The sequence below is a fragment of the Coturnix japonica genome, chromosome Z (assembly GCF_054131305.1).
Source record: "Coturnix japonica strain WE chromosome Z, WE-NBRP24, whole genome shotgun sequence".
Classification (NCBI taxonomy): Eukaryota; Metazoa; Chordata; class Aves; order Galliformes; family Phasianidae; genus Coturnix; species Coturnix japonica.
This window is the reverse complement of record NC_140702.1, coordinates 60737092-60759967: the sequence shown is the minus strand read 5'-3', so window position 1 is coordinate 60759967 and position 22876 is coordinate 60737092. Positions and strand designations below refer to the sequence as shown.

Below are 22876 nucleotides of genomic sequence, written 5' to 3'. Positions count from 1 at the left end.
TGCTATTATTGCTCCTGTTTTTATGATGCAAATGATATCAGACATCTCACAGCTATTCCAGCTGTGCACTGGGCTGCAAGCTGGCAGGGGAGCAGCCACAGCTCCCTGAGCTGCTTCTGATGTGGCAGAGGTTTGTCTGTGGGCTGGGGTGGGTGGATGAGGATGAGGAAGGGAGCACAGCAGGCTGGGAGCCCGACACATACAGTCAGCCCCTGGTGGGAGAGGTGCCCAGCAGGTAGCTGGTCCCTGTCTGGCAAGTAGGGTGCAGGGAAGCACTGCTTAGGGGTGGCTTCCAAAGGACATGGAGCAGACTGGCAGCACAGCCCACAGAGGGTTCACTTGCTTGTGTCGTGCTTCCTCAGTGTCAGCAGTGCTGAGATTGGAACCTTCTAGGGGACAGAAAATGGGGTAATTACATCTCGTGAGCATATCAAGTACTGAAAATCCATGTAGTTGAGAGCTGGTTGGGGTTTTGTTGTGTTTTTACTGTTGTTATTGTTGTTTGTTTTTAACAGAACTTAAGTCCTGAGGCCTAAGGGGTTGTTAAGACAAGCAACCCTTCCTAGTAACTCCTGTCCTGTTGGTTGGAGCTCTCCCACTATCCCTGAATTCTAAGACAAATGGCAGGAGGCAGACTCCGTGTTCCTAACAGTGATAGTCAAGGCTTCTAGAAACAGAAGTCTTATGGGGAACCTGATTGCTGAGTCTCCAGAAGAGGAGGCTCAGGGGAGATTTTATTGCTGTTTACAATGACCAGAAAGAAGGCTGTATCAATGTGGGCACTGTCCTTCAAGGTAACAGTGATAGAGCAAGGTACACCAGGGGTGGTTCAGATTGGATATTAGAACAAACTTCTTAGAAAGAGTGGTTAGCTATTGGAACGGGCTGCCCAGCGGGGTGGTGATGTGGTACTGAGGACTAGATGATCTGAGGCATCTTTTCCAACCTCAACGATTCCATGGTTCAGTGACACCTGGTTGACTCCATAGGGCAATCTGCACCACACCTTTCAATGACATTCAAAGCAGGTGAAACCAAAATCGAATCAACACCACGTCTCCGCACCACAGCCACCTGCACCACCTCAAACAGCAGCGCCCTGCCCCGGCTCAGCCCCCGCCCGCCCCCGGGCCAATGGCCTGCCGCCCGCCCCGTCCCTCCCCACACGCGGGGCAGCCCCCGTTAAACGCGGGTCCGGAGCGGAGCGGCGCGCCGTGCCGTCCTGTCGCGCTGCCCGGCCCGCGGCCGCCATGGGGTGCGAGCGCGGCGCCGCCCTGCTGCTGCTGCCGCTTGCCCTGCTACTCTGCCCGGGCCGTGCCGCGCCTCGAGGTAAGGGCCCCGCGCCACCCGTCCTCGCTTCAGCAAGCTTTCCTTCATTTTTTATATCGGTGTATTGGGATGGGGTTGCCCTGAGCTAGAGGAGTCGGGGCGGCTGCCTGCAGTGAGGGGAGCGGTGCGCGCCGACTTCTTCACCCACTAACGTCGTCAAAAACAGCCTGGTTTTGTGGGGTCCTTGAGCATCACAAGGCTGTTTTGCAACTGCAAGATGCAGGCTGTCATAAATGAGAGGCAAAGTGCTGAGCTGTGGAAAGTCGTCGAGAAAAGTCCGCTCCGTGAAGCAGGACTTGAGTAGGAAAAAAGGTTTCTTAGTCCAGCAGCAAGTTGTACGGCAGCGTTACGGACACACTGAGCCAGCACCTGCTTTGTTTTAGAGCTCAGCAGCTGCGTGTAGCTGTGGAATGGTGTTTGACGTTTTAATAGGTTGTGCTTAGTCGGGCACTTGAAGAGGGTCTACAAGAGAGGTTAATTTAGCCGTGTTTGCTTTAATAAAGTTCCTCTTGATTGAAAGTATTTCTGAGAATTGTACCGCTTAAAAAAGCAGAGGCAGAAAAAAAAAGAGTTCAACAAAAGGCAGACTTGCAGTTTAGCCGGGGCAGTGGCCAGAGATGGACTCTGCTCACATCCTTTGATATTCCTGCGCTTCAAAATCAGGCTCTGGGTTTCACTGCTGGTGACAAGAGTGTCGTTAACCGTCTTGGAAGGTGTTGAGCAGTAGTGATGTTTTCATACTATGGATAGTTGTGACTGGTGGGCGACCTTGGAAGGGTTCTGAAAGCTGGTATACTGTGTCAGCAGAAATAAAAGGAAAATCTTTTGTTCACTGTTCTGTAACTGATTTCTCACCCCTCCTTAAGGCTTTCTGCCATGTACTTTAGTTCTTGCCTTAAGTGTTGAAAGTTTGAGGACCTATCTACAAAAAGTGGATTGCTGCTATTTAATGATATTGCTGTTTTCATGGAAGGTTGTGCACGATCCTTCAAAAGGAAGGAACAACAGCAAAGCAGGGAAAGCAGAGGGGATAAGACTCCTGGACTATGCTGCAAGTGGGCTCATTTCAGCTTGGTGGAAATGCACGCACACACTTGTGCTTACAGGCATGCCCAAGTCTTCCCTCCTAGTGCACTTATTGAAACCAGATGTTCGTGCCTTCCAGCTTTGGCAGTCCTGTCCTATTAGTTTGTTTTCAAGCCTCTCTTTTGAAGGAGTGGAATGAAAAGATGTGATTCACCTTAAAAAATGAAATCTGAAATCCCTGTAGATCTCTCTTTCATGCCCCACTCAAACAAGAAATTGTCTCTGTAAGGTTTAAGAGTTGTGTTCCTGCCAGCTCTCCTAAGGATGGAGAATGAATTATTATAGCATCACTGATCTTCTATGCATATTTGCTGGCATGTGTAGTTGACGTGACAGGATGGATTCTGACATATGCACTTGTGAAGGTACTCCAAGAGAGAGTTCAGTAGTGTACTGCTGAAGGATTGTGGAAAGCAAATACCAAACAAACCAAGTATTCATTTATAAATACAAACTTAAAGAAGTTTTTCTATAGTTAGTAGTTACTTTTTTAGTATTTTAGTGTTTGATATGAGGTCAGCAAACAGACCTAGGATGGAAAAGAAGCATGTTGTTACGTTTTTCACTGTAAGAGAATTCAGTGCTGTGTTCCAGTGATGCAGTTGTATTTTAAGAATGTTTGTTATCTCCAAAATGATGATGTACACAATCACAAGTTACATTTTGGTCTTTTGCTTGACCAGCTGCTTTGCTTCATGTAAACCAAAACTGATGAAATGTTTAAACTTTAGCCACTGTTGTCTGGTTTGCTGGTTTCAGTGGGAGCAGTGGTTGTCCTGGGATGCTTATAAGTCTAAACTGTGGAAGAAAGGAAATTTGACAAGTTAATTTCAGATGTTTGTTGACAACAATATTACTAATGCATGCAAGTCAAGTACCTGATTATTTCTGCATATTGTCTTGAGAGAGAATGACGAGATCCTTGGAGTCAGTAAGGATTTAGACGTGAGCTATGATCTAGATTTCATTGCTTTTGAGAGGTGAAGGGAAAAACATCTTTACTTCTCTTTTTTTGGAAATGACATCAGTGTCCAAATGGATGGATGCTTCAGAATGAGCAGTGGAAACAGTATGAACCTAGGCTGTCATTTGAGTGAACAAGGTTTACCATGTGGCTGTGGGTAGCACCATATACCTGTGTGATTGTGCTGTGGATGCTCTTGAGTCTCATTCTTCTACTGGTGTATGGAAACACTCTTGTGTTAGGATGGCCTTGTCTGTGGAGTAATAGTGGTGTGTGATGGCTAAATATGCCCATGTATTTTCATAATGCTTGCACATAGTCATTGATCAGTCTTCCCTGGAAGGTCATAATGTATATACTACTCTGACAGCTGTAGGCTCCAATGGGAGATTGCTAGGTTTCCTAGTAGAATAGTTTTGAGTTTGGAGACATCATGGCTTTAGAAACATTGAGGAAAAACTAGCTTGTTGTTTTAGGAGCGTAAGAGAGCTGGCATACTTAGTAGTATAATGTTTAGACCCTTTGCTGCTGCAACATGTAAAAATTGAGAAGAAAAATTGGAAATAGCTTTCACTCTGCCATAGGTTTTTTATTTTTTGTCAGACCTCTCTTCCTTATCTGTGCCAGAGGGGAAAGATGAGTTTTATTTATATAATGCATCATCTGAGAAGTCAGTGAAGTGAGAAGGAGGTTATGAATATCATATTACTTACCTGGTTGTTTAGCACTTTAATTGATGCCCTGCAAATGCCGTCAAAATAATTCTTAGGATAAGCACACCAGAAATCTGTCTGAGAACTTTGATGCTAGATTATGAATGTAATTAAAAACTGACGAAAGTACTCCTTTTAATTTATGAATGCTGGAATTGTTGGAATAGCTTTTATGTTGGGATATATCTCAAAAGATACAAAAATCTTAGAGATCTACCCAGAAGTATTTGAGAACCTCATTTTGAAGACTAAGTATTTATGTTTTAATAAATTATCATGGAATAGAATCTCAGAGTGGCTTGGGGTGGAAAGGACTTTACAGATTACCTGGTTCCAAGCCTTTGCTGTGAGCAGCATTGCCACCGACCAGCCCAGGCTGCGTAGGGCCCCATCCAGGGGTAGGGCATACACAGCTAGTCTGGGCAGCCAGGGCCTCACCATCTGCTGAGTGGAAAAAATTATTCCTAGCATTTTAATCTAAATCTCTCCTTTTCCTTTGAAACTGTCCTACTTTGTCCTGTCACTGTCAGACTAAGTAAAAGTTGCCCTCCATCTTGTTTGTAAGCTCCCTTTATGCACTGAAGGCTTCAGTGGGATCTCCCTGAAGCCTTCTCCAACACATTGCAATAGTGGATGAACTGGCTTCAGGATACATTGTTCTTGGCTCATTATTGTATTCAAACTGCTGTTGAAACTTCTGTCTTTCAGTTATTGATCTTCTTTCATATGCCAACAAGAGAGAGGTAACAAGCGTCCTGCAGCAAGCACTTGGGGATCCTACGCTGAATGAAGTGTTCTTGCTTTCAGCGTTCAAACTGCAGCCAAAGAGCACAGCCACTGTATTTGGCCTATATTCACCAGCTGATGACAGGCAGTATTTTGAGTTTACAGTAATGGGACGGATGAATAAAGGTGAGTTGTTTGTATTAAGCAGGGGAAAATTAGGATCGGGTCCATCCTTATTGGTTTGTCACAGAGCAACGTGGAAAATGATGTGATTAGCCTTTATGCTTGGGACATTCGTGTTGCATGTTGCCACCTCTCAAGGTAAGTGTTGGAAGCATCTTCCCACTCTGCTGCTTTGTCCCACTCACAGGATGCTGTGCTCTCCTGCCCAGGGAAGCAGACCCCACAGTCAGCTGGTATCACAGAGCTGGGAAATGGGGTGGGGAAAAAATATCAGAGAGAGGAATCGATTTGTTTTTCTTTATTTTTTTTTCTTCCCCTGGGGGACAATCACTGGTTCTTATTACTCAGGAATGTGAGGGACACATGCACATGCTACCTCATGCATATGAAAGGCTGGTTCTTTCAGTGACCCTGGGGGTTAGATGTGACTATGCAGAACAAACATTCCTAGCACTTAAAGGACTTTTTGGGTAATTTGATCTTAATTTATTGAAAATAGTTCACTAGAAATCAGAGTAGAAACTTGGGCACATTTTTAGAAATAGACCATATCCATGTATATAAAATGTATTGCAATATTGCAGTCCAGTGAAAAATTACTAAGTGATGTGAGTTATTGTTGTTCCACTGACTTCGCCACTGCTATGATTATTTGCTGCTGCCATTATTGTAGTCAGACAGCTGTGTAAGCCTAATTATGAGAAACTCTACTGAAAAATTTAAGTTCAGATGTAGGAAAACTATTCTACGTGCTGAAGAAAAGCACAGATTCTATTTGGAAACTGCAGAGAGGTAAGCAGGTTAAAACAATGATATTTTTGTCAGGTCTTCCCAAATTCTTCTGAAGTCAGAGAATAAGACTTTTTCTGATGTGTGCCTGTTGAGAGTGGGTGAGATATGGCCATGCAGTTGCATTATTAACTGTAGTACAGTTCCTTATCACTTAATTAAGTGATGTATAACACATACTTTCTGTCCTTCCTATTTACACATGCACACACAATTATACCTGTAAATGTTAAGTAGAAATACAAATATATGTATTTGTGTGTGTAAATTATTTTAATCTCATCACACTCTTCATTTGATTTGCAGGAATACCCACATTCCTGACAATTATTAATATACTTTAACAGACTTGGTGAAGCTTTCTGATGGAAAGTTGTATGGTTTATTTTAGTTCTGTCCTTGGTTTGTTAGTGTTGTATTTGAGAAGTACCCATGACAGGCTTGTGCTATACAGATGAGCAACATGAAGAAATTTTTGCTCTTAGTGACTAGCACTGTTTTTTACCTTTGGTAGTTGCAGGAGTCTTGAAACCTACATGTTTTGAAGGGCTGATGGATCATAGAGAGGCTTTTCAAAGCAAGTGTATTCCACAGAGGTGTCTTCACCTCCTTTTTATTTTAATGCACCTTGTTTGAGATGTGTGGCAACGTGTGAGTAGTAAACAGTGTTTCACAGTGATTCCATATGCAGTTTCTCCAGAAGTGTCAGGTATCCCATATGGCTACTTCAAACAAACACATCCATGAGATCATCATGTGAGTAGAAAATACAGAGTGTAGGGGCTTCTTATGATCCTTTCAAGGCTGGAGATTGTCACTTCAGCGGTGAACCAACGTTGATGTCTTATCAAAATGTAATGTCTAAATATGTTGACTTTGGAAGGGTACATATGTGTACCTTCACATGGTAAAGTCTCATCTGAGTAGCCCAGATTTTTACAATATTGGGTATTTTACAATGCCACATTTATTTGTGGGCTGCATTCTTCATGGTTTGCTGATGTTTCATTTTTATTGTGGTAGTAAATAGAATATGAAGTGTTTTTTAAAGCATGCATTTAATGTGAGGTTTTTCTTTTCCTTTTGATTTGCGAAGTCCATGTTGAGGTCTTGCCTGGCTCAAGATTGACTTATCTACATTGTGTGCCACTGAGAGTAAGATTTTGCCACTATATCCATTCAGTTTATGTTATAGTTCAACTCTTTCTATCACCTTTGTGTGGTATTACTGATGCACAGTGGATTGTTACATGCATGAGTTAAGGAACTGCTGGTCAATTTGTTTTGTCCAGTGTATTTTTTGAGTCAAATTGCAAATAGAGTCCTTGGATTGCTTATCAGTTTTGAATGGTTCCTTTCTGAAATAAACATTAGTAAATGCATAAAACATATAAAATATTTTATAATAAATATATAATAAATAAATAGTCAGCGAAGTGGTCCCGATTTACTGTCAGGATTAGTAGTTTCATTGAATGTCTCTTAAACAATGTGGATAAGACGCTTACTCTGGGGAATGCCAGTGTAAGGCATCATAGCAGCAACAATGAATTCAAGGTCTTGGATGGGTTAAATTGTACAGAGGCTGTGATCCAGCAAAATCTCCCTTCAGGACCTACTCTAGTTTACCAGATGGGTATTTGGCTTTGGCTATGGAAGGAATACTTTATCCTTCATCCGAGCCAGACTGCTGCTCGTCTTGAAATTATTCTGGCAGGATCTGTTCAGAGCCCTGCTGCCATCTCCTCCTCCTTTCTCTAACTTATTGCTGCATTTAGTTACTCTGAATACAGGGCCCAGATCTGAAGACCCTGCTATTTTATGTTGCAGCGTGCATAATATTTACATAAGTAAAATGCTTGCAACGTACTCTGTCTTGCCAGGTCTTAGAGCTGGCCAGTAAACACTGTTAGCAAGTTACTGATGACCTCATGCACCTTTGCGGAAATCTCAGCACTGGCAGCATCTTGACTTAGACAACAATGAAAACATTCCTGATATTGATCACAGCTGCTGAGGCTTTAGTGCTAGTGTAGACTTAAAAGATGGAGACATACTCTGCACTATTCATGCTGGTAAATCTGGGATATTTTAACTCGACTAAGCAATTAGAAAAATTGTGAATCTTTGAGTTACTGGATACATGTCTGCTGCTGACAGAGATATCACAGCATGAGAAAGTGTATTAGTAGTGGAAAATTGATAGGAAAATTTGTTAGCTGAGTAGAGTGAATTCACTGTTAGACTCACGTTCTCTCTGAGGTTGATAAAAGCATTTTTGTTTCACTGTCACCACAATTTTTAATTGTCCTCATTTCAATTTAGCTGTTCATTGGAGGTCAGAGTATGTGTGAGCTCCCGCTTGGTGCAGTAGTGGCAACCCTTGTGACCTGAAACAGATGCTGAGAAGAGCTAGCACATTGCTGTAGAGGCATCCAGAGTCTGTGGCTTGACTCCTTAGAATCATAGAATTACTCAGATTGGAGAAGACCTTAAAGATCATCAAGTCCAACAACAACCTAACCATGCTACTCTAACAACCTTCCACTAAATCATGTCCCTGAGCACCACATGCAAATGGTTTTTAAACACATCCAGGGGTGGTGACTCAGCCACCCTGTAGAGCCTATTCCAGTGCTTAACAACCCTTTCAGTAGAGAAGTTTGTCCTGATATCCAACCTAAACCTACCCTGGCACAACTTGAGGCCATTTCCCCTCATCCTGTCACCAGTGGGAAAAGAACAGCTCTGCTCTCACCTCAGAGTCACCTTTCAGATAGTGGAAAAGAGCAGTAATGTCTCCCCTCAGCCTCCTTTTCCCCTGACTAAACAGCCCAACTTCAATCGTTCCTCATAGGGCATGTTCTCCAAGCGCTTCACAAGCCTTATTGTCCTTCTTTGGACCAGCTCTAGCACCTCAGTCTCCTTTCTGTATGGAGGTGCCCAAAACTGAATGCACTACTCGAGGTGGGGCCTTACCTCCCTACTTGGTATAATCTGCAAATTTATTGAGGGTGCACTCAATCCCCTCATCAAGCTTGTTAATGAAGATGTTAAATAGAAGTGGCTCCAGTACCAAGCCCTTGGTGCACAATACATTACTGTGAGCAAATAATGAACTTTGCAGAGCTGGTGGTCAGTGGGATCTTTGCTTAAAGATCTTTTTTGCACAGCTGAATTGTTAAGTGATGTCTGGATGCATTCATCTCATGGCTTCCACAGCTATCTGCATGTTCAGAGAATCAGAGAGTTTTGTGGATCTGATCTAAGAGACTTGGCTTGCAGATCTTAGCTTACAGATCCAATTTCATAAGGAAGGAGATGTTTTAAAAGTATTATTCAGTGTAAAAGAGGTTTTTTTTTCGTATGCTGTTCTGTTTTTGATCCCATTTTGTTTCCATTATCTATTGTGTGAAGTAGCAAGTAGGTAATTCACTGAAGCCTCAAATTTAAAGGTAGGGTAGGGGGCAGTCATCTTTAATAGTGGGGATTGTATTTTCTGTGTTGTATTTTTGTTTTCATTTCCAATTTGTTAGCCTGAAATGCAGATTATGTGCTTGGAATCATACTTCCATTGCTTTAATGATGCATTTGGATACATGGTCACATGGCTTTGCTGAGTGCAGTAAACATCCTGGAAGTTGATTTTCTAGCTGTACATCTCTGCTTTGGGATACTTCTGGGGCTATCAGATGTGTACATGCGCTAACATTGATAGCAGGCTGTCAGCTACACCTGTTACCTTCATCACTGTTTTTTTAGAATGTTACATAGTTTAAGATGATATGTTTATTTGTTTCAGCCTATTAAAAAAGCATAGAGAAAGCAGTGGAAAACATTCTCTGCAATATCTTATATATATTATATATTATAAGATATTATGTATCTTTTAATATTCAGCAAGGCATTTGATACTGTCTCCCAGGACATCCTTATAACAAAGCTGAGGAAGTGCGGGGTAGATGAGTGGACAGTGAGGTGGGCTGAGAACTGACTGACTGGCAGAGCACAGAAAGTCGTCATTGTCAGTGCAGAGTCCAGTTGGAAACCTGTAACCAGTGGTGTTCCCCAGGGGTCAGTGCTGGGTCTGGTCTTGTTCAATATCTTCATCGATGATAAGAAGTTGTGAGGATTGGCTGACATGCCTGAAGGTGTGGGAGCCATAGTGGTGAGGCTGGTCTCTTTTCAGTAGTGCACGGGGACAGGACTAGGGGTAATGGGATGAAAGTACAGCATAAGAAGTTCCGCATGAATGTGCGGAAGAACATCTTTACAGTGAGGGTGACAGAGCACTGGAACAGGCTGCCCAGGGAGGTGGTAGAGTCTCCTTCTCTGGAGATATTCAAGATCTGACTGGATGCCTACCTGTGTGACCTGGTGCAGGGAATGTGCTTTGGCAGGGGGTTTGGACTCAATGATCTCTAGAGGTCCCTTCCAACATGATTTTGTGATGTTACAAACCAGGAGCTGCACAGGAGTTCCAATGATTCTGATGTGAAAGCCGGTGTCCCATTTATTCTTAGCATTTATGTCTGCTTTTATTGAAGATGACATGAGAGAAAAATACCAGAGCCATTACAGATTTCCACAGAATTTTGCTTTATCTGTCACCCTTTGATTATTCTTTCTCTGTATTTTGTGCCAGTGGTGCTTCGCTATCTGAAGAATGATGGGAGGTTGAACTCGGTGATTTTTAGCAACGTACACCTGGCTGATGGGAAACCCCATGCTGTCATCTTGTGGCTGAGTGGCCTGCAGCAGGAACTGTGTACAATAGAGTTGTATCTGGACTGCCTCCAAGTAGGTGCCATTCAGGACCTGCCAAAAGCATTTTCAACTCTATTGGAGGGATCGGCCGCAGTAGAGTTACGCACCTTCCTGAAGAAACCAGAGGTGAGCAGGAATACTGGGAGCAGGCTGAGCACTTGGAGGGACCAGCAGAGATCTTCTGGATTACAGAATCCAGACTTCTGAAATAAATTTAAATACAAGTTCCTTATGGAACAGCTGAAATCTCATTTTCACTGAGCCCAGTAATCTACTGTTCATTTTAAATGTAATTTTTAGCTTATTAAAAAAAAAAATAAAATCACAGTTTCTGTCACTTCTGGTGTGAAGTAAGTACTCCTTGGGGACTGAACTTTTGAAAGCTCTTGGCCAATGCAACAGATGCAGCCCTTCATGACCATTTTAGAAGTTCTCTTGGCTTATGCATGTGCTTTTTTTTGTTTTAATGGTGATCCATGTGGAGTGAGAAGACAAAAGAAAGGGCAGCTCAGGTGGTGGTAGATGAATGTCAAAACCTCATCTGTTTGTCTACAGCTAGAGCTTTTCTGCCTCTCTCCCAGCTAGGGATTGTCATTGCCTCCTATCATTTCCGTATCAATAGTCCAAGATAAACAGTATCTTCCACAACCATCTTCCATCATCCTTAATGTAAAATGTGCGTTAGAAAGTGAAAATGCATTCAGCCCTCACACTACATCGTTGCTTTATTTCATTGCAGACCTGAACACTGGGAATCACTAAGGTGCCCACTTACTTGACTTGAATGTAAAACATGTTTGAGACATGAAAGATTTCTTTGGATTCAGTTCAATAAAATGACTTGTATACTGCAGATGTAAAACTAAACTAAAAAACCTGAATTTCCTGGTATGTTAGATCACATGATTTGGAATAGGAAGGTGTGTGTGGGGTGGGGGGGAAGAACAAAAATCACAACTATATCAAAACCTGTGAGGCAGAAGTTTGAGATTTCATTACAGTTCAGATAGTGATGAGTGGTCCTGGAGGGACAGCATAGGAGCCTTGCATACTAAGGAAGTGGAGATCTCTATGAAAAATTATCTTTCTCTGATAGTTCATGTCACTTCCACCATTGTACCCAAATTATGAGCCTATTTTTTTTCTCACTTCAGGATACACTGGATGAGCTGAAGCTGGTAACTGGAGGAACGCTTGCCGAGGCAAGAAACCTGCAAGATTGTTTTCTTCAACAGATTGAATCTGCTCCTCAGTACACTGGTAAGGCCAGCAACCAGTTCATCAGATACCAATGCAGAGAGACTGTGATGGTGAATATTAAAAATGAAGATAAGCTCTGTAGACAAGTAATAATAATTATTTCACTCAGTTGCATCCATGATAATATCCCGTGAATATTTTATAAATAGCTCAGTTTGGAGAGAAAACAAACATAATTACCAGTGGTAACACACAATGCTGTTAATCTATGAGAGGAGGTTGTCTGATGATTAAAAGAAGCTTTTTAGCATAACATCATAAGACCATACTTCTGTTATGTGATCTATTTGTGTCAGAATTTATTGACCATCTGAATGCCCTGGACATGGTAAGGATGAGAGATGAGGAGCAGCACAGGAGTCTTGAGTGTATGCTGAAGCAGTTACAATGCCTGTGCATCTGTTTGGGAAGAAACAATGCAAGCCAGACATTATAGTTCTGGCACTTATGTTCATCTGCTGGGCTAAAAATTGGCTGCAGGACCAATTCCTTGTCTTCCTGTGCTACGTATTATGAAGACTGAGCTGGGAATAGGGGAAGAAAAGGGAGCAGGGGCTATTGGGATTCCTGCAAGGATGCACTTGGCTGAATGCAGTCCCATGTGACAGGCAGGTGTGCTCTCTAGTCTCTCAACACAGCGAACCTGGGCTGGACTGCCCTATCTGAACTCCTTTCTAGTCCCTGTTAATCTATTTTTTCTCTGAAAGATAGCTGGAGGACTTCATGCTGTACATACAACATGTAAATGTGTGGCTTTGGGGCTGGGGGGAGGGAGGAAGTGGAAATAAAAGTTTAAGGTCTGAAATAGGATTCAGGAAAAACTCGTTTTCTCTTCCTTTCCTGTCTTCTGCCCTAACCCTGTGGTGTTGCTACTTTAGGTTAGAGTAGCTTTAATGTCACTGGGAGACAAGATGCACAGTTTGTGTGAGAGCGTCTTGCCTATCTTATGTGCATGGAGGAACTGATGCTTCACAGTTGGAATGAAATGTTTTTGGCTTGTAGCTAAGTAAATCCTCTGTTGCACACGCTTCTGTTTTCTTGCTTTTCGACGTATATGTGTCTAAACAAAAAACCACAGCTTTATTATTGAAGGTTTTCCTTTGCTTTCCTGCAAATCAGCAGGGATTTACAAATACACAGGAGGGTAATTCTGTGATGTATTCTGGAAAAACTCTGCTTTCTGAGCAGCGTTTCCAGATTGCAGATTTGAAGCTTTCTCATTTATCACTTTTTTTTTCTTTTTTTTTTTCTCATTATAAATAATGTGACTTGTAGTAGTAGAGAAAAATATTGTTTCTCCCTGGCTGCCTTCACTGTGGCTGAGCAATTTGGACTAGCAGCTCAAATTCTGTTGTTTATAACTTCTGAGTGAAATTAGTATCATATTAAACCTTATATTAAAAAAAAATATATTAAAAAACCTTCACAAATTTATTCAAAGTCTCGATAGTCAAATCCAGTGAAGGAACAGATGCAGATGTTCCAAAAGCAATATTAACTCAGCTGCCTTACCCTTTGTCCCTTCTACAGAAGCAATATATTACATTGCCACAATTTTACCTTCAGCCAGAAAAAACAGAAATGTAAATGCTTCTTCCATGGGTGTATAAGACCTACATATTTTGGTAAAAACATGTTTTCATATTAATCAAAATCACTGGAGGAGAGCTTTTGAACTGAAGAACTGCATGATTTTGACTGTGTGTCTGGTCATTGTTCACTGTGGTAGCAGTAGCATTCCTTAGTGCTCAGCATGTGATACTGGAACAATTAGGCAGTATAGCAAAGAGCTATCACGTCAGAATGGACCTTTCGAGGACAACTGGTTCATGTAGGGTGCCTGAACATGGCATTGTGTTAAATAAATAAATAAATACACTAATTTGGTGCTACACACCAGTTTTTAAGATTTTGTTATGATTTTTTAAACCTATCTATACTTAAAGACTGTGGCAACACACAGACAATAGTAGCAATAGTGAAGAGAGCTTTGGAGTCTTTGTATTTGATGGATGTTTTCTTCCATGGATTGGTCCAATTTTGAATGTACTGTCTTCTGGAAAGAAGTTCATTACATGTGTTAGGAGATGCTTCCTTCTGTTTGTTTTGAACATGCCTCTTTATAGTTGTGTGTTTAACTTCTGTATACATCTTATTTGTGTAGCAGACTGACAAGTAACCAGTCTGTTAACTACTGTTCATCCCTCAGTCATGGCTGGTTTCCAGTTTTGGCCTAGTAACTAGGATCTCTCTGAACAATGCTTCAGGACTAATTTTGCTGTGGCGGGGTGCTTGAGCCAGCTCCAAAGAGAGCTGTAAGAAAGCATGGTATGTATGAGGTATTTCAGTGGCCTGAATTCATACAACCTAGTGAACCTGGCCAACTGCTCCACATCCAAGGACCTTTAGAAGACCCAAGGAGAATGCTTTAATAAGCTCTCTCCTACCTGAAGAGAATATCCCTCACTTCACAGTCACACTTGATTCATTTCACGTCATCACTTTTTTGGCAGTACACGCCTTTGTGAGCAACTGCTGTTAAGGCTGAAGCACAGGAAGGGTAGTATTTCATCAAAAGTCTCTGATGAACGCATTGAGAACTCTGTAGGATTGACAGCCACTGCCTTTGAGCTGGCCTGATACATTATTAGTTTCACATAAGCAAGGTTATCCCACTAGTTTTATGCTTTTATTGCTCCCTGTTTTTTTCATATTTTAATAAAAATTACATTTTAAAAAATGTTATTTGTAAAATATATAACAAGTTTAATACACATGTGTAGCCCAAGGCAATTTCTGTTTGCTCTGTGTGACCCAAGCAAGCCAAAAGGTTGGACAGCCATGTTTTAGATGTCTAGGTCAAGAACATGGTTTAATGGGGAAATAATGGTGATAGGTGGATTGTTGGTCTAGATCTTGTAGGTCTTCTCCAACACTGTGATTTCTGGATTCTGCTATTGTGAAAGCTATTCTGGTAGATTGTTACTGACTCGTAGACTGTAGCTGTATTGGGGAAGTACAGAAGTAGGACAGTTGCAGGGGAGAATGGGTAGTAGGAACCGGATAACCATTTAGCTTCAGTATGTACCTGTGTCTTACCCTGCCCACTCCCAGGAAAAATGCCACTCCTCAGTAGATCTTACAACATGCTGTGTCCCAGCAGCGCCCTGAAGGACCTCTCCAGATTTTCACCATGAATCATCAGCCATTCTGCTACTGGTAAGGCTTACCATAGGTCTTGGCTTTAAGTGTAGGAGGAAAAAAATATTAGTTGGTCACCTGCTTACGCTTTGCTACCTAGATTTGCCAATAGGATGCATAGCTCATAGCAGTATAACATGTTCGGTCTGCCTTAACAGTGGACAGTCTGCAAAATTTAAGTGTGAAAAATAGACCTACTTTTTCATTCAAATGCTAGCCAACAAAGAGACATCTGAAATCTTGAGATTTTTTTTTGTCTGATTTCAGTCTGTAATGCCAAGAATATTCTATGCTTAAAAACAATACAAGCAAAACAAACTCCAGTATCTGGTCTGGCAGTTTGCGTGCCTGCCAAATTCTGCTAGGGGATTCTGAAATACTCATAATATTAACTTCTGCCACCTTCCTGCCCAAATAACAATAAGAATGGGGCGGTCAGAGAGGCAGGTTAGATTGTTCCTGACTCTTTACACTTGTTGGTGAGAAAATATGAAATGAAGAAGTAGCATACATGGAATTGTACAGTTCACACTAGAATGTTTGAAAACATTGAAAAATGCTCTGAAGTACCAAACAGTGAGGTAAACATTAAGAAAAGCATTTTTATGCAAGCTTTCAGTACTCTCAAAGTAATACATGAATAAGCCTCCCTGAAGCCATTGGGCATAATATCAAAATATCCAGCCTGCTTAGAATGCAAATCAGCGTGTATTTGTTGCATTTGTTTTGGCGTATAGACTTTGAGAAGGAAATAATAGGAAGTAAACAAATAGCTGCTTGAGGTAGCTGCAAACTCCTAAGTGAGCTACAGACTGAAACTAGTGTGCTAAACATGCTCTTTTGTTCTTCCCTGGCATTGGGTCAAAACTAATGTTTTGCTTAACAAATAGGAATCTTGTGTAAAAATTGTAGGTCAGTTCTGTTCCTTTCCTGTAGTTCTTTATGGATGCAACTTTTTTGGGCTTTTCTCAGAATTTTTAATTATTTCTTGGTATTGAGAACTGTCTGTTGAGAATTTGTAGCCTGTTGAGTAGCTGCTTTGTGTACCCCTCTAGAAGGAAAAGTGACTGTGGAACTAGTGTGCAATGCATTGAGTAGTAGTCTTTGGGAAGAAAAGCCAAGTGACTGCACAGGTACTAAAAAGGCTGCTTTGGTCAGAGCTGCTGGTTTTTGTACATGGAGCTACATGATGAGCTGGCTCTGAATGTTGAATGGTTTCACTCTGGAAAGTGTGCAGGAATTGGTTGTGGTGACATGGATTGTATTTAGGCAGTGTGACTCCCCCATCATGTGTAGAGATGCTTCATGCCTCTCCCTTGCCTTCCTTCCTAAATGAATTATTGCAAACAGTCCTCTTCAGTCATAAAGTTCTGGTTTCATTTAGGGTTACTGGTCTCAGGCTGGTGGCATTAGTTGCTGTCGTTACTATATCTCAGCAGAGAGCCTTAATGGTGATAAAACAGCAGAAAAATCATATTGATTTTCTCTTTATGTGAGAGAGAAGTTTGTGCTTTCTCTAGCCACTTATGTGGCATACTGTTGAGTTCAGTCCAGTAGAATCTTGTTCTTGCAAACTCCGTAACACTTAAATACTGTGTTTTCTCTAAGCATAGCTACAGGATTTAAGAAACAGCGGTGTCTGGCCTTGGCTGTTCAAGATGTGACCATCCTGCATTTCAGAGTCAATATTGACAAATGAAAGAATGTTATGCATTGTGTGCTCTTCTATTGCTGTTTCCCTACAGGTGATTTTAATAGGCAGCTGATGAATCAGATGGTGCAAATGAACCAGATACTGGGAGAAGTGAAAGACCTTCTCAAACAACAGGTACTGTGTAAGGACTTCAATGTGAAATATCCCAAGCTTTGTGACTTCAGTGGGGTTAGCAAAGAATTTGTGTAAGCAGTAAGCTTCTGCATAGAGTTCATTGCCTCAGATGCATGACACAGTGGAGAAGAAACAACCTGGTGGATCCTTGTACAGGTATATTTGAACTGAACATGAATTTGTTCCAGTTGTTCCTTGCTCTCAGTACTGGGTTGCAAGGCTATTCTTAAGCATGTCATTCTTAATGAACCTACTGAACTGAAGTATTACCGTTACCACTGTCCTTAACTTTATGGAGTACAAATAACAACTGGTTTCAAGATGTATTCAAGATATTTCAAGATGTATGTATTTTGCATTGTCTGAGTGCCATGTTGGGGAAAACTGTAATGGTTCTGTCAGCCAGATGTAAACTACCTGCAGCCAAACAGTGTTTATTTTCTGTATTCTTAAGGTCAAGGAAACAACCTTTTTGAGAAATACCATAGCTGAGTGCCAAGCATGTGGTGAGTATTCTTGCACTGCTTGTAAACCGCAACTATATGAGATGTGCATTCATTTAAGAACTAACATCAGTTTTACTTAGCATCTAAGAAGTACGTTTAGAAAATCCGATATCCAAAGTTCTTAGATATGTTGATCACAAAGAGAAAAAGCTTTATCCAGTAATCCGATTATCAGATGAAAAAAGGTTTTTGTACCTCAGTAGGTTTATAAAAACTCATAAATAAGCAGTGCTGCCTAACAGTGCTGTCAGTCCTTGCTTTGCCGTGATGATGTACCACATGTTCCTGGGGAAGGAGGCACTGTCATCAGTCTTAGTGGGAAGACAAGGGAGGAACCATATTCTGCAGTAGCTGGTGTATGTCAGTCTGAGGAAAACCCCAGATAGTGTGTCTGAAAGTAGTTTGATTCTCTGGGTTGCCACTGGTTGACAGCAGTAAGATCCAAAAGGAAGTGTCCACCTTTCACTAAATAAAAGAGAGATATTCCCAAATGCTACAGCACGGCCCTTTTACACAACTGCAGGACTCACATGCTCTCAGTATAAAAACAGAAAATAGTCCCTCAGTGAGTGAACTAAAGGGCCTTACAGGTACAAGGTCTTTTAAATTGTTTGTCCCAAACTATCTGCCTTAACAAGATTGAATTGAGCTCCAACCAAGTTAAACTATGCTAGTGCTGGAGAAAAAGTCTTTAATCTTGCACAAATGCAAAGAAGGAGTTCACACGGTGGTACCAGGTGTCAACACCAGCCAGAGCCTTGGGAAATCTTAGTTTTGCACAGTGTTGGTCTCTGTGTGTCTGACCCAGTGTGCTTACGTGTCCAAGTGTGCATTCATGGGCTGCCAGCTGTTGTGTCTTTATTCCCTCTACCTGTCAGATATGTTTTTATAAAATCAGGGCATTGTTTTTCTTACAAAGTAGTGATGTTGCTAAATACCCAGGAGAGTGCCTCATACCTTCAAACTTGAGCATTTTTTGGTCATCTGAGGACACTGGCTTTCACAGTTTTCTTCCCTGGCCAGCAGTAGATCTGTACTGGGACTGACCTAGCAGGAGGGCCTCCACACGTAGCCAGGAGCAGCATGGGAACCTAACAAAACAGCCTTAATTTCCCGCGTCTAGGGATGAAACAACCTGCTGGGCCATTGCCAGCATGAGATCTCTTCAGCCATAGCACAGCTGGGAGCAGTGTGTAGAAACATGAAGTCCCAGCTGAGCAGCATCCTGGGGATCTTTTCAGAACATTTGCCAGCCGAAAGCCATGATTGATGTTTCTTTCAATTGCTAAAACTGCTCTTCTCTCTGCATTAAAGGTTTGGGAGCTGTGAATTTTCCAACTCCGCTTCCTAGGCAGAGCAAACCCAAGTGTGAAACAAGTTCCTGCTTCAGGGGAGTCAGGTGCATGGAGACAGCTGAAGGAATTCAGTGCGGCCCATGCCCTGAGGGACTCACAGGGAATGGAGTGACATGCTCTGATATTGATGAGGTAAAATAGTAATTTTCACTGAAATAAAAAATGAAAAGCAACTGTTTCATGTATAGCAGTGGATTGCTGATGCTTCCTGTTTGTGACATTTGCTGACTGCTTGCATAGTGCATGTTAATTCATTCTGATTTGATTATACCTCCCTGTTTTGCTGTTGCTACAACTGTATGGAGGTATATGTGTGAGAGCTTGAAATGCCCTGTTGGGCAGGGAAGTTAAAGGAGTCTGTTCCACAGAAGATTCAGTAAATTTTTACATGTGCATAGCTGCAGGAGAACTTACTGTTGATGTGGGCTTTGTGTCTTTCAACTGCAGCAATCCTCAACTGGCCTTGGAGACTTAAGACCTCTGTTAACGGTAGTTGTGTTTTCAGCTTAAGCCTTTAAGATCTGTGGCAGAAATATCCAGTTATTTCTTCTTATGTTTCTTGAGCTGTGCCCAAACAGACATGTAGTTCCTCTCTGCTGTTTTCAGTCTTGAAGCAATTCTACCCATGGTGGCAGCATTGGGAAAAGAAGCCAAGGCTGATGTATGGTGTCCAAGTGATTAGGCTCCCTTGAGCAACCATGGTGTACCACCACTCTGCAAGGCAGAACTGAATATTAGAAATAGTGAAGAGTTTTGCATAAGCGATGTCATACAGATAATGCTGTGCATGCATGGAATCTGTATGTGGACTCTGCTACTAAAATGACAACTTGTTGCTGCATTTTATTCAACAGAAAATAGCTCCTGTAGCAACTGGATTTTCACTTATAAAAGCAGAGTGAGAAAAGAGATAATAAATGGCAGTAGCCTTTTGTTGCCTAATAAAAGTGTCTCTGGCGTGTTACTTGTTTTCCTGGGTTAGATGAGGCTGTAAGCAAAAAAGTTCATTTATGAAGGTTCTCTAGGAATCTCTTCCAGTTTAACAGCTTTCTGCTGAATGAACTATTTTTGTTCTTCATAAAAATTGGCATTTTAAAAGGTGCTCTTAAAGAAATCTATGAAAGTGAGGAAGTTTCTAGATTTCTTTAAGAGCTACTGTCATCCTTCCAGGGACTGTTAACATATCTGCAATGAGATCCCTTCTTTACCATCTTGAAGATGTTACTTTTGTAGGCTGTATTTTGAGCTGTAGCTCTACTCTATTCATGATGTAATTTGAGTGCCCTCTCCTGGACACAATAAAAGTCTACATTAAATAATTCCCTATGCTAACTGTGGACATAATTCCATTGAATTGTATGCTCAGTATGCAGTCTGTAACTGCACAGGTTTCATGTTTGTTATTTTATGTGAATGTCCTCTGGCTTGTTCTACCTTCATCTTTGAATATTTTTGTTCCTGCTAATTATGGAAGGAGAAAAGATGCTTTTTTTTTAAAATACTTTTTCTTTTTCTTTTTTTTTTAATTCTTTCAGTGTTTCTTATACATTGTTTTCTCTGAGCCATAAGCAGTGTGATGATGTGTTAATGTTTTCAGTACTTCTACAGGTACTACTTAGTGGATAGGTACTACTTAATGTTGATACTTAAGAGGCAGCAGTGCAGGATGCAGTTCCTGAACTGGCACCCACAAGGCCACTGAAATTGAGTTAAAACCATTCTGTAAAACCACACAAGGCAGTGAACTAAATAATGTCTTTAGTCTAAGGGTGGTGCTGCGAGTGTGTGGTATTTTGGGAGAAGTGCTGAGGTTTGCCCGTGGGCTTCTGGTTTAGAAATGTGTGGGTGCCACTACCACATGCCTGTTCATCTGGCTCTTGTATTTGGTTTACTTCTGACTATAAGATTTGCCCAAATACAAACAAAAGAAAATGCCACTGCTGTTTCTGTGTGTACAAAACACAACTGCAGGACCATTTGCAGGTTGCAACCTTGCTGCTTTCCTGATAGCGTCTAGGCCCCTTCAGTGAGATTCTCATCCTCCAAAGATGAACCTGCCCAGAAAAAGGAAGGATGAGAATCAGAGCTCAGGGCATCAACTACAGGCAAAAATGAAAGAGTTAGCTGAAGACCAGCTGGAGTCAGGCATACCTGAAACTTCATTCTGCAAGTCAGCTGTGAACAGAACATGGAAAAACATCCAGGCATTTAGTGTTGCATTTAATGTTATCTAGGCAGGTTGACTGAGAGGTTTATGCACACAGTCAGAGTCTGGAAATTACTGAAGTGCAAACAAGTGCTCATTTGATATTTTATTTTATTTTATTTTAACTTTTTTCCCCTCGCAGTGTCGTTACAGCCCCTGCTTCCCTGGAGTGCGTTGTGTGAATACTGCTCCAGGTTTCCGTTGTGAGACCTGTCCCCCGGGATACACAGGACAAACTTTGCAAGGAGTAGGACTCAGCTATGCCAAGAACAATAAGCAGGTGAATGACAGTGTCCTTGCAGTAACTTCCATTGCTTGGTGATAGTTTATATTAACTCTGTATTAGTATTGTATTTTATTTATGTTTCAGTCATTCTACAGTTACCTTAGAAGATTTTAAATTTTATTTTCCTGTCTCTGGTGTGAGTATTAAAAGTTTATTAATTGGGAATAGTGTGGAAATTCTCTGTATCTCACAAGTACCTTTTCTGATTTTATATGTGTTTGGAAACTTGTCTGCAAATTAAGTAAGTGGGGCATGTCTCTGCCATTCTAGAAGTGGTTTCAGGAAAGGCTGTGGCACTCCTCTAGACTTAAACTTTGGTGGCTTTTCTTCAGACTTAGATCTCAAGTTTTTTATTATGTTGCTTTGTTTTATTACTAGGTCTGCTTAGACATTGATGAATGTCAGAATGGCGGCCATGGGGTCTGTGTTCCAAATTCTCATTGTATAAACACTTTGGTAAGAAATTTTTCATTTCTGACTTTTTTTTTTATGATTGTTTAAAATTTTTTTGGGTCTAGAACTGGATTTGTGTCTCCCACTGAAGAACTGAATAATATATTCTGTTTGTTGGCTACATCTAAACCAAAGAATCTATGTCCCTTTTTGTAAATAATAATGAAATAATCAATACTTGATTTGCATCCATGTGTCTACCTGAGCAGTATATGGATCTTTTTCCACGAGGACTGGTAATAATTCTTCTTTCCACATCCTCCCCTTACATGTACTTGTGAGCGTGTTATGGTAAGGAACCTCCTTTCGAAGATTTGGCCTTTCCTTCCTCTTCTTTTCCCATAAGGAATTGCTGCAAATAAACTGTTCCTCAACAAGCTTTTGTGTAAGAAGTCTCCACTTTGTAAGGATATTTATATACTAGATATTGCTCTATAAAATCATGGAGAAAAGGAGAGCTGCAATTGATAAAGCACATTTAATACAGGTGGATATTAAATCTAACAAGTATAGCACAAGTAGAAAGAGTATGAAAGATATTAGGATCAAATAGACTGTGTGTATAAATGTTTTAGGGCTGTGAAGCAGTTTGGATCTTTCACTTAACGTATGCTACTGTCAGTTGGCTTTTTTTCTGCTGCACCTGGCAGGAGAGGATTTTAACCTGAAGGTTAAATCGGGGTCCTGTTTTGCAACCAAATATTGTTGAGGCTGCCAGCAGTGTTCCATGTGGTGTGTTTTCCTTGCAAATACTGTTTCTAGGACTGCACTCAATGCTTAGGAAGTTAGTCTCTATGCATAGGCATTTTGGTGTCTGGATTGCAGCCATTGCATGTTACAGCATGTACTGCATGACTGACGTTCTTCTAGATGCTGTCAGGTCTGGATTGCACAGGTCAACTAGAGGCCCACCATCGGTACATGGATTTTTGCTCCTGTGTACTTTTAGAAAGAATTAGGCCTGGAAAAGCTGCCTTAAAGGAAGGTTTAATGCAGGGGCCTCATCCGCTCCTCATACATCTTCCTCTCTAGAACTTCCACTGTCTTTCTGGCCCTTCTTTGAACAGTCTGTAATTGTTTCATGTCCTTATATTGTGTTGCCAAGTTCTCTCTAAGGAATATGTATCTATCTCAGTTACTTTTATGTGAGAGACAAAGCCGCATTAGATGGCTACCCAAAGTAAACCTCATCAGCGTTTGTCTGCTTTTATCTTTTACTGTTAT

At 41.3% G+C, this 22876-nt stretch overlaps 1 protein-coding gene across 1 annotated transcript in view; it reads left to right on the top strand.

Annotated features, from left to right (window-relative positions):
- The first annotated feature begins 1188 nt into the window (after positions 1-1188).
- THBS4 (thrombospondin 4) overlaps positions 1189-22876 on the top strand; it is a 33694-nt gene continuing 12006 nt past the window's right edge. Inside the window, exons 1-9 of the mRNA XM_015848619.3 lie at positions 1189-1329; positions 4801-5004; positions 10436-10683; positions 11712-11817; positions 16764-16846; positions 17301-17352; positions 18667-18839; positions 21056-21193; positions 21578-21655. Of these exons, the coding sequence (XP_015704105.2) occupies positions 1251-1329; positions 4801-5004; positions 10436-10683; positions 11712-11817; positions 16764-16846; positions 17301-17352; positions 18667-18839; positions 21056-21193; positions 21578-21655 (1161 nt within the window). The 5' untranslated portion in view covers positions 1189-1250. The remainder of the gene's footprint in view (positions 1330-4800; positions 5005-10435; positions 10684-11711; positions 11818-16763; positions 16847-17300; positions 17353-18666; positions 18840-21055; positions 21194-21577; positions 21656-22876) is intronic.